The 13,139-nt window shown below is 24.2% G+C and overlaps 1 protein-coding gene across 3 annotated transcripts in view; it reads right to left on the bottom strand.

Annotated features, from left to right (window-relative positions):
• Positions 1 to 13,139, bottom strand: part of LOC114128079 (regulating synaptic membrane exocytosis protein 1) — a 184,689-nt gene that overhangs the window by 34,226 nt on the left and 137,324 nt on the right. For 2 of the 3 annotated variants that reach the window (XM_050202711.1, XM_027992491.2), the window contains exons 7-9: positions 11,679 to 11,865; positions 4,087 to 4,272; positions 1,615 to 1,761 (exon numbers count right to left, since the gene is read on the bottom strand). In XM_050202711.1, the coding sequence (XP_050058668.1) occupies positions 1,615 to 1,761; positions 4,087 to 4,272; positions 11,679 to 11,865 (520 nt within the window). The remainder of the gene's footprint in view (positions 1 to 1,614; positions 1,762 to 4,086; positions 4,273 to 11,678; positions 11,866 to 13,139) is intronic. The other variant, XM_027992493.2, reaches the window with a different exon arrangement.

The following is a 13,139-nucleotide window of genomic DNA, read 5'->3' as shown; positions in this document are numbered from 1 at the left end:
AGTATTGTTAAATGGTAATGATGGCATCACTCTCCACAAGTATAATCAAAATGTGATTTCTAAAATCTTTAAATTGCTCTCAAAATATTCTTAATAATATATTTAAATACATACTTTAAGTTATGTTGTTTAATCACTGAAATGTATTAAAACATTTATTCAAATTATGTTTACAAAAAAATAAGTAGGTTTCTTTTTGAATTTCTAGAGTGGACGCTCCCTTCTTACAATATATAAATATATATATATATAATATAGATTTTTCTGACTAAAATAACTATTGTATTATACATTTTTTTCTATTTTAAACATTAACATGATACAATTTATAAACTTTAGATTCCTCTGATATTGATTACTTATATGATATAAAATCTGTAAATATTCTGATGATTATTTGAAACCCCCAATTGGATATCATGAGTTATTTACTTATAAAAAATCAATAGTTTATCTAAAAATCAACAAGATTAAATTATGCATCAACTCGTACGATATTTGTAGGTAGATAAAAAAATTGATCACATCTGATAGATTTTTTCCTATAAAATTTCTGTAATTAAAACTGTAGTTTGATTTCTCAGCATTACTTCTTTTCCATTTTAAAATAATTTGTCTCGATAAGTTAACAAGTTAACTAAAATATGTGATATTTTAAAATTAAGTCAAACCAATAGATGATTTTAGAAAAAATGTATGGTAATAGTTATGGAATTCGTTGTGTATTTGTTTTGACATATTGCGAGATGAAAGATCCTTGTATTTTTTTTTTACCTTTCATCATATTATACACTGTTACAAAAATAATAAGATCTTTCTAAAAAATAGTTTGCTTACTATGATATTCTGTACACTTTTTTGTTTTTTGTTATTAAATAAAAATGAAAACAACAAAACATGTACAGGTGGTAATAGTTATCATCTCCGTCGTGGTATCTATTCCTAAACGATTTTTAAAATGTATTTACATTATATAATTTAAAAAATAAAATTTAATGTAATATAGAATATTTTTTAAGTACCTAACTAAAATAAATGGCTCTATAGTTTTAATAATTTTACCTCACCCTACATTTCATAAGTTACTAACCATTGGAGCATGGTTTGTGACTTAAGAGACCAATAGGATTTATAAAGTTAATTATAATGTTATATGTATACGAATAGAACATAGTAGGTATTAAATTGGTAGAGTTATCTTGACACATAATCGTGTATGGATGTTTGCAATAATATTATAAAGGATTTTAAATCATTACCTTTGTAAATATTATCTTGTCGACCATAATAATGTCGTTGTTTTGCACAATATCTAAAATGCATAATATTACACACATATCATTGGAAATCCCCACTAGATGGGGTATAAAATTAGCAATGGTGAAAAGGGTCTGGCGTGTTTTAGACGGATAAAAGTTATGGAGGTTTATAATCAGCAAAATTAGCATAACTCCAATAATCACATGGTATACGATCCACCACTCCAGTGTATACAATACTCGACATCAACGGCCATTTGAAATATGTAAATAATTATAATATGATATAATAACACCCAGAAAAATACACGCGTGGTCACGTCCGGATATACGTCGTATAATAATATATTTTTACCTTTTTGCTGCACTCCACCACCACCGCTAAGATCGTCGTCTTGCTGTATTCGAAAACTGGACCTCCGATTTACCGGAGATGAACCTTGCTGCTGATCTACACGGTTTTGATATACGTCGTACGCTGACGCTCGTCTTGGCAGTTGAGCTGCAAACAAAATGATCGATTGAATTGCAATAATCGATTTAATAATAATAATATTCGTACTACATTATATTATATTATTTATTGTGGATAATTATATATCATGGTCCGAGGTAAAAATTAATCGATATAAACTGTTTTAAAAATTAACAGATATAAAACCTATAATACGTAGGTATATTATACCCGTTAAATTTTTTATGCATGTATAATAAAAGTTAACACAAACGCATTTATTATTTATTATTTTATAAAGCATAAGAACATTTATCATGACGTATTTAATCGATAATCGAATACTCATAGAATTTTAGAAAAAAAATACACTAATTAAATTAAGTACCTATCTATAGCAGCTTAAAATTCATATTTATAATATTTTTTTTAATAATTTTCAAAACTAAATTAATGATTTGTCTTAAAATATTGGAAATTTGAAGGAAACAGTGTTATAATAATGGATGTATCGTTTTTTTTTTTTTTTTTTAATCTCGTTTTATAGATTATGTGCACAAAATAAAATGATTTATTTTAAGCATCCTAATTTATTAAATGAAACACTATATTTTATTATCAATTAAATAGCGATAGTAAATTAACGTGCTGGGTAACTCAAAGTTTAATTATTATATAGTGCATTGTTAATTACAACTTGTGACTCACTAGCCCATTGAAATGTAAAACTTAAAATCCTTTTCACGCTTCAAAATGTCTACAATCGACTTTTATTAATCAGTTGGTGAAAGTACGCTGCATCAATGGACGTTCATCCGAATGTCGAAGTGTAAAAGTTATTTTTTCATTTTTTTTATTTTAATATCTCATCGAAGTAATGATTAATAATTTTAATGGGAATTCTTTGAAAAAATGTATGAACATATTATATACTATCGTGCAATTTAAAAATATTTACAAAGGTATATTCGATATTATTATGATTCAGAATGTACCAAATATGCAGTTCATTTTTTTTATATACAAACCTTTAAATCTTCATTTAAAATTTACATTAATGTAGAATTATATATAATGAAAACACGAAAAATAAATATCACAGATCCATAAACAAAATATTTAAATCATTTAACAATTTCACCAAAACGATTTTTAAATAATAATATTATAATATGTTACAATTTAACTTTAAATTTTAATATAGTCTGAGATACAAAATCTTATGAATTGAAAACACTATTTTATAAGGTATAATAATATATATCTTATATTTAACCATAATCGTGTAAATATTTTAATAGCTAAAAATAACAAATTGCACCTAAAGTGTGACTAGCTTTTACAGCTTTTAATATTAAATTATAGTTACGATTTGAAGTAAAGTGTGAAATATCTTTATATCGCTTGTGAATAAAGTATTATATTAGTTAATTAATAATTTGAAGAAACAATTTTCAATTAAGTTTCCACAACCCCTGGGAAAAACTATAAAGAGTTTTTAAATAATTTAAGCAAATCCATACATATGCGTTTTTAACTGAGAATAGCTCAAAATCTCTTTTTGTATGTGAAGATTTATCACTGTTTTTAAATTTATTATTAACTTGCAATACAAAAATAGCATCCATGCTGCATAGCGGACAACCCGATTCCCTTATATTATAGGGCATTTCGTTCTTTTTCTCACGTAGTTTTATGGTTTATGGTTATTTTATTTGAATATTATGAGGATATATATAATATGGTACCTACATTTATCAAGAATTATTCAGTATAAACTTAATTATAAACATTATTTTTTACAAAATCGTGTTTTAATGCATTTGTTTTATACAGAAATTTTTACTCGTATATTATTTTTAAAACTTTTGTTATAAAATTTGTACTATTTAAATGTTTTTTGCATACACATTAAATATTTATCCCATTATTATAAGATGTAAAAAAAATCTTTGTTTTATTTATAAATGTTAATACAATAAAACACAGAAATGGTTTTTTAAGTACATTTTTTGAAAAAAATAAACCACAAGCTGACGTAAATTTAACCTTAAATAAACAAAAAAAAAGTTAAGAGTCAAATACTTGTTACGGCAACTAACGTACAATAATTTTATAATAACAACTTTCAGTGAAAAATTATGCAATAATATTATTTTTCTATAGTTATTTATCTCACGTTCATTAATATAAGTGTAATGTATGTTATAAATATTGGATATAATTTTATTATTCATAGGGATATAAAATATACTACCAAGATATCTACAAAAAGAAAAAAATGTATCATGTCATTCCATAAGAACGACTTATTTGAAGAATTATCGAAATAGTGTGAAGAGCAATCATACAACTAACCACAGAAATTATTACCTTGTCCCTCAGCAGTCAAATTCGAACTGACACCCTGTCCTCCTTGTTGCCCGACGCCGGGCTTTATGTCATCGTCATAGCTATGCTGTTTTTGCACCCTGGACTTTCTTCTTACCCTTTGAACAGCACCCCGTGCTCCTCTCCTCCAACGATTTTCTGCGTCGTCAGGATCATCCGTAGAATCATCTATTATATACATGCGGTTTGCAAGTATTAATATTCAACCATCTCAATCAATCATTTATACAATTGTAATGATATAACGTAACCGCAATGTTCACCGAATTAATTATTAATTTATTCGTTTGTTATATAATATATTTTAACATTTATAACATTTATTACATTGTATCAATTCGACTAACATTATGAATATTAGGTTTAATATCATATTAAATTTTAGATAATAATATTCGATTATTAGATGTAAAAAGTGAACGAATAGTATAGTTCAAATATAACATTTATGAAAATGAATGATAAAATTGAAGAATTGATTTTATTAATTTATGTATTTATTAAGATTAAGACAATTATTGTACATTGATTCAAAAACTTAATTAAAATATTAAACGCTTTTTTCGGCGATAAGATAAATGTGAATTTATTGTTAAACATAAATAATAATTTCGACACATATATGTACTACAAAAGAAAGTTTTTTTATATTATTTCATTAAATGCAATAATTCAAATAATTTCAAGCCTAAAGTTCTAAGTCTGAGTAATAAATAATAATTTTAATTTTTTAAACAAAAAAATCCATAACATCATGACGTATATTATTTTAGCATATATTTTCAGTAATGCATTAATTCAATTTTATTATTTAATGTCTACATTTAATTTTTCCAAAAATTTAAACATATCAATTATTTTCATACCATCAATAGGATTTATAAATAGTTATCTACATGGGTGCCCATTTGGTGGCAAGATAGGGCACTTGCCCCCCCCCCCTGGACAAAAAATATTAAAAACTTGTAGCTCAATAAATATTACCATAATATTATTGTTAACTTTATTACCTTACATTTCAGATTTTTTTTATTTTAACTCCCCTAAAATGGTTATCTATATATATGCATATATATAATAAGTTACGAGAACAAATTAAAAATACCATTTTCAATTATATAGTATTCGGTTTAGAATATTTATTTTTTTTTTTTTATTTGTCATAAGTAATACATTTTTTATTCTAAAGAAGTTTACTATTTATCATTAGGTAATACAAGTCCGATCAGCACTTATGTCATAATAAATTGTAGTTGTAGGTAAATTAAAGCTTTTACTAGGTTTTTCAATATTTATACTTTTAGCAGAAAATAAATCTAGAATAATCTGACATATAATATTAAATAATATCATACTTCTGAGAAAAAAAAAATTACAACTTTAAACTATAACAGTATAACAGCTATTGAGTAAGAACACTCTTTTGAATTAAAACCTTAATAGACATATTATTCTACCAGATATAATAGAAAATTAAGAAAGGATGCAATGGGTTTATCAGCTATGTCTCATTATAGTTTTGAACTTCTTGGAAAACTTATACTTCTATAATATGCAATGGAATACCCATCTAATTGAAAGTCTGTGACTTTGGATCTAAATTTCATGTCTAGTTTTGTTTATTTGCGATTTAATAGATGACTATACAAGTTTGTCGAATGAACTCAGAAACTTTGAAATTAGTGTCAAAAACGATGCCGAAAACAAAACAGAACAAAAATAACGAGTCTGCAGGCGTGACTTCTTGACTTAGGTCAAGTAACAGATTTTCGAAGGACACGAAATGAATCTACTATCTATATATATTATATGATATTCCTTTTATAAGACTACTTGTTGAATAAATTAAATTAAATTTTGAATACATTTTTCAATAAAATAATCTCTTAAAATTTGCATCTAATTAACCCCGTCATTTGTATTAACAATCATATTATAATCCGTGATCTTTCAAGTTCTTGCGTTAGCACAATAATTAGCATAATAATCAAATTAAACTAAACAATATATGCTGTAGATATACACTGGGATTCGTCTAAACTCAAGTTATGATTATATTATATCGATGTAAAATGTACATGTATAATATCATAGGTATGAAAAAGCAATATGTATATTTAAGAACAAACATAAAAAAAAAACCGATAAAATAAATACGATAATAATATGATCGTTAGACCGAAAATAAATTATTTACCAGAGAGTGTATTAAAAATGATAGCATAGGTAAAATAAATATCGAATTATTTAGCCGGTAATAATAGTGATACAATCACATATCTCATTATTGTGCCTTAAAAAGATTAATTATCACATCGTAACCCACTCGTTTATGTTATTGTTATTGTTGTTATATTATACTTTCATCTAACAAAATATCATATTGTCCGGCATATAGTATGCGAGCCACACCCAAATATAAGTTGTGGAGCTACATATTTTTGTATAGTAAACACAAAAACACAAAAATGAAACGCAATAATACAGTAAAAACTTTGACCTAGCACTTATCTTCATCGAAAAAGGTACGTTTATACCTTATTAGGGTTGTAAACAGCTTTCCACTCCTATATAAGGCCACGCACGTCAATTATTCGAGTGTTTGGTACTCGTTGCTTAACCCGTGAACCTAAAATAACTCTAGACTTGTTGTGAAAAACCAAGCAAAATATATATATTATTAGCAATTACTTCAGAAGGTGTCAAACATAATAGTATTTAAAATAACAACCACAGCTCATCTGTACAGAAACTTTCAAAATCTACTATAATATTATTATTATAATTCTGTATTTAATAGAATACGCATTTTAATGATCACTATACATTTAAATGCAATCATAAATAATAAATACAGTCAAATTCCTCTCTAAAATAAGCAATTCAAAAGGCCGAAGATAAATTCTACTCCAAAAATATTCAACTTATATATTAATATAATAAATGAATCCATGTATGTATTCCAATTGCTTAATTATAAGTTATATAGGACATTTATTTCATAATAACATTTAACTGAACATTCCAAATTTTAAAAATTAAGATAGTTGAATGTTAGACTGAATTTATCAAAATTATCAGCACTCGCAATTCAATGGGCTTCATTAACTTTATTCATTTTCAATAAAACGTTATCTATAAACTTGAAAAACAAGTAGGTTATTTCAAAATCTTTAAAACAAATCCCATAAAGTGTCCAATAATCTCATGTAAACATTTTTGTATGATTCTAAGTACCTATTATAACTTCATGTACCTACCTAAGGTTATTATAATATAATACAGTTATTATAACTGTATTAGAAAGTGTTTAAGGCGACATTGACCACATTTAGACAATAAAATATTGTACTATAATATTTTATCAGGATATTACAAATATTTTGAACACTATAATGTTTAAATAAGAAATATTTTTAGTGACAATGAATAGAGATTGTTTTTACTAATTTAAATCGACGATATGAGTCTATATTCTTAAACAATCATATTTAATAATAATACATTCCTAAATATCAAACAAATTAAGAATAAGGTTAAAGCTGATATTTTTTGCAAGAAAATAATATATGATTTAATTTGAGTTATTATAGTTTAGGTCGTTTAGATGTAGTTAACACTAGAGTGGAAGATCTTAAAATTTTCTTTCAAATACATATTAATGTATTGTATTATTGAGAATTTAGTGTATACCTATAGCTTACATTTTCTAGATTTGATTTCAATATTATACATAATATTTTCAATAATAAGCTATAATTCTATTCAATGAAAAAACTTTTTTGTGCATTTCCGGGACATTTTATTTGACCTAGTTGAACAGAATTCTAAATAACTGTAATCAATATTCTAGTTCAACCGAGCAAACTAATGTCATGTATTAAACACGAATGTAAGAAAGACTAGTAAACCTATAACAGTTAAGTTTAATAAAAAAAAAAACTTTTTTTTAGTTCTAGAGTTATTGGCCTGCAGATACAAATTTAAATACATATATAAATATGGTAATATAAAGAAAGGTCAGATAGAATAAAAAGTTAGTTAATGTACTGTAGTTTACAAAAACAAACGCATAAATTAAAATTTTAGTAGAGAAAAAGTTAATAAGAATTAAAGCACTAAGACTGTTGTGCACATAATATTATCATCTTCAAATTTCAAATTTAAATAAACGACAAAAACTACAAGGGATACTACTGGAATATTTTAGAAAATTGTACTATGATTTATATTTTTAAAAAGCCATTTTTGAAGACTTTTATACTTAGTTATACTTAGTATATTATACATTTTAATAATTGAAAACTATTTTTTTTTTTGATTTTTTAACTAAGTTGGTACAAAAATATATTTTTTAAAAAAAGAAAATTAAAAAGGTGAGCTTATATTTTAAAATAAATAAAAACAAAAGTTTGTATTGCGACATTATACTTCTCAATTAGAACAAATAATTTCTTAAATTTGAAAATATGATCTTTAAGTATGATATTATTGAACAATTTAAAGAAAAAATAAGAATTTGAATAAATGTATTATTAAATGAAAAAATGAAGTTTAGCATGATTGGTGAATCACTCAATTTATTATTGTGATAATTACGTTTAAAATTGTAAAACAACATCACACCTATAAAATCTGTTTGCATACCATAAATTATAAGGTTATTCATAATTAAAAATATACACTTTTTCGAGTGTTCATTTATTTTATTGTTGTAAAATGTAAATAACCTAACCTACTATTTGATTAAATTCTGTGAAATATGTAAATCAATTTTAGAACTCTATCATAAATTACTTATATTATTAAATACAGAAATACTAGATTTCAAACCATCAAGATAAAAATAAATAGTAACAAAATTGTGTAAATTCTCATCCACTATACAAGCGACAGGCGTGAATATTATTCACGATATAATATTTTGAAGGATGGACAATCAATGTGACACCTTCACTTTCTGCCGTAACTCTATCGGTGCTAACGACAAATGATCTACCCTATTCTATTATCCAAATATTTACAATGGTTATGGTCGCATCACTAAATTTTTAGACATCAGTCATCGATCACCGTGTTGAGACTTAAAACCATCAAGCATTCACCTTCCAATCTTTGTTGAAGATCAGCACAAGTTCCCTTGATTGTAAGGTAAAACCGTAAACATTTTTCCCTTTATCTAACCCGATACTAATAACCTTGAACAATGAAATTTAATAATGTAAATAAATCTTTAATAGGAAACAACATTTTAATATTTGGAAATTTATTTTTGTTTGATTTAAAAAAATTAAATTAAAGACAATTAATGTATAGAAATTAAATATTATTTTATTGGTGATAAATAATAATCATAGTTTAAAGTCTCAAATAACATAGCTAAAATTGAAATTCAATATCTTCTAAAAATATACCGTCAATTTATATATTTTGTTATTCTTTTTTTTCTGCAGAAATTTGCGAGACGATAGTGATACAACTATTGTATACATGTAATATTATATTTTAGGGTATATACAAACAAATTAGATAATGCATTTTTTTCTTGATTTTTTGTCATTGGTACAAATAATACGCAAACAACTACTTATGGTTTGTGTTATTCAATATTAAAATTTTTGGTAATTTAAAAAAACATAGTCATTTTAAAATATTTATCATGTACTTTTAGATTAGGAGCGAAACGATGAGTGTATTGATTTTACAATAATACATATTTTTATTTTTTTTCCTGTTATCGCATTCGATAGGATAAAAATATTTCAATTTTCAACTTTGAGAATTTAAATAATATGTAAGTAGCCTTAATAATATTATTATTTGTGAATCTTTATACCTCCGTGTTATTAGGTATTGTTTTATTTAATTAACTTGTAGTGTGGACTTATTTCAATAAAAATAATAAATAACGTACAATTATTAGGTATAGGTATATTATAAATATAATTATTTAAATAATTTAACTTAGGTAATTAATTATAAATAAAATTGAATTATTTGGAATCATTCTTTGTTAAAAATATAATCATTTTTTTTTTTAAACTACCCAACTATATTTTAACATAATAGGTTATAATTGTAAATATAAAAATTTATTTTTAATGAAAAAATACATTTTTATACGTTTAAGTTATTCTTATAATTTTTTTGATTTTAATAATTATTAATAGGCACCTAATACATTTTTATAATATATATATACAAACAAATTATCAAAATAGAAAAAAAACACACTGATGATTTTATAAAGATAATATAAATTATTTAAATAGGTAGCAACTTTACTTTCTATAGAAACTATATTACTTAGCAACCTCATACAGTCTACCGTATCCGACGTTTGTTCATTCTTGAGAATGGTTCAATGATCAGAAACTTTCATACCCTCAACAAGAATTCAGCATAAAATCTATTCAGTACCGTTTTGCCAGTCTATTAATCCTAATATAACTCATACAACTTCTAATATAATAAACACCTATAACGTTTTACAATGCAAATTCAAAATAGTATGGAACTTCCTAATTATTAAAATATATAATTTAGATTCAAAAGTTAATAATAAATATAAAATAATAATAAGAATAATTAATTATAGTGATTTTATTTGAATTAATTCATGTAACCTAACATTTATAAATATCTTAAAATATAACCCACTTATTAAATCCTAATTTTTTTCTTTCAAGTTTTTTTTTTTTTTTGAATTTTTTGTAAATTATTAAAACATTAATATAAGTTTAACTAACTTAAGAACTTTAAGTAATTTAACGAATAATTAATATAAATTTAATTTTGTCGTATATCATACTGCATACCTTATTAAATAATCAGCTATTTCATACTTCCATTTATAAATTATAACGATATCCTAGTGACCTAGTAAATACTTATAAATTAACTATTTATCAAATGTAAATAAGTATAAATAAGTGTCTTTAAGTTTAATGCAGATTTAAATATTGAACATAGGTTTACTATTTACTGGCATTTACTTTAGCCATTTATTACGTGTTATTAAATAACCAAGTTGAAACCATTAATACGTTTGAGCTCCAATATAAAAGTTTAAAATATATAATTGATAATATTATGTAAAATAACAAAATTAAATACGTCGCATTTACAATTTTATTGATCAATTTTTGTGCAATATTATTTTTCCTAATTAAAGTTTAATAACTCAGAATCTAATCGGTCGATTATCAATTTAAATATTATATCAAATTTTCAAAACAATACGTTTTATTAACATTAAAAAAAAAAAATGTGTATTATCATAAAACAACCTTTGTGGTATAAAGCATTTACGGGTTTGAAAATATTAAGATCTACTAAAAATATACTTAAAAACAAAAACGAAAAATGATTTCAATAAATTCATAATATAAGAATGAAATGAGAAGGATGAGTTTACTTGAAGATTCACTCTGTATACTGTATAAGTATTTTTAATTTTTATTTAAAGAAAACATTAATTTTAAATTGTAATATTGTTGTTATTTGAATAAATTTTGGGGTTTAAACTTTATTGAATCTTATGATACTATATATCATCTAAATTTATATTTTACCGGCAGGTATAGATATTTTTGATTCTCGGCGAGTGTCGAACCGAAATACTGTGGGCTGCGTTTGATTCGTACTTTGGCCAACTACTGCGCCGGCGGATCCTCGTTTCTGTCTGAGTCCTGTATCTCTATTCCACAGTTTGTCATCTGTGATACGACTCCTATCGCCAACTTTCATTGAAGCTGCAGCCTGAAAATATTGATGTATTTATACATAACCTAACAAAAATTTAATCATTTTTGTATATATAATACGTCAGTAAGTATTTTACTGTCGTGGATTATTTTAGTTTTAAGTAAAACTATCGTTGTTTGTTTTATGATGGAATAGATGCCAGTAATTATGTAAAAAAAATAGTCAAATATTATAATGTAGTGGCAATAACTTATAGAATCCATTCTGATGAAATTAGAACGAATAAAAACAAAGACTAAACATGTATAATAAACTTCACACCACTTAAAATTATAAATAATACAAACAAAAATTATGCTAAAAAAAAACTGTCATTTTTCTTGAGTCTTACGGGTTTGTTTTATAATTAATTATCTCAAAAACATTATTTATTATTTTTGTCTTCGGATATCAAAATGAAAAAACGATTTTTTTAATATTTATGCATTATAAATTTCAATAAAACTATATTAATATTACGCAGAAAATATTAATTATTTGTTAAAATAAAAGTACTTGTGTGACAATCTTATGTATAAGGACATAATATAATATAAAATTGTATAAGATCGGATAATATCTGTTTATGGTAATAATATATAAGTAAATATTACGAATGTTGTATTATTAGTGATATTAGATAGGTATTATTTGTCTATACGCATTTTTGTCAGAAAGAAAAAAAAAATTTAATAATAAAATATTCTCTGCAGACGTCTTCTGTAAACTATTTCTTCTAAACTATATTGTGTCCGTACAACAGTTAATGTAACGGTAGCAAGTACAAGTGGGCAATAACGGGTTTCTACATGCATATTATGGGTATATTTTTATTGACCACAGAAATAAAAGGTAAATAATTAATGTGAAACCAGCTTAATGCCCAGTGTTTACCCTATTTAGGTAGATACTTTAATAAATATTATAGAACTTTTATAATAACATGATATGTAATTATGATAGGTTTATAAGAGAACTTATTTGAAAATAATTTTAATATTAATAATGAGTTAGAGAACCGTGAAAGTGTCTGTCGTCTTGAAATAATCTTACCAACTTCAAATTTAATAAAACAAGTATTTAATTATTAAAGAAATTAATGTAAATGTATTTTACATGATAATTGGCAAGGAAAACTTAATGTGCTATGCATATACCTATTTAATTTAATTTAAAGTTTTTATCACATACATGTCATAATAAATTACTAGTTTTATTGTTGTTATTATTTTATACAGAATTCAATTTTTAGTATTAGTTTTATATTTTATGCTTACGCATGTAATCCA

The sequence above is a fragment of the Aphis gossypii genome, chromosome 1, assembly GCF_020184175.1.
Source record: "Aphis gossypii isolate Hap1 chromosome 1, ASM2018417v2, whole genome shotgun sequence".
NCBI classification, from domain to species: domain Eukaryota; kingdom Metazoa; phylum Arthropoda; class Insecta; order Hemiptera; family Aphididae; genus Aphis; species Aphis gossypii.
This window is presented reverse-complemented; position numbering and strand designations above follow the sequence as displayed.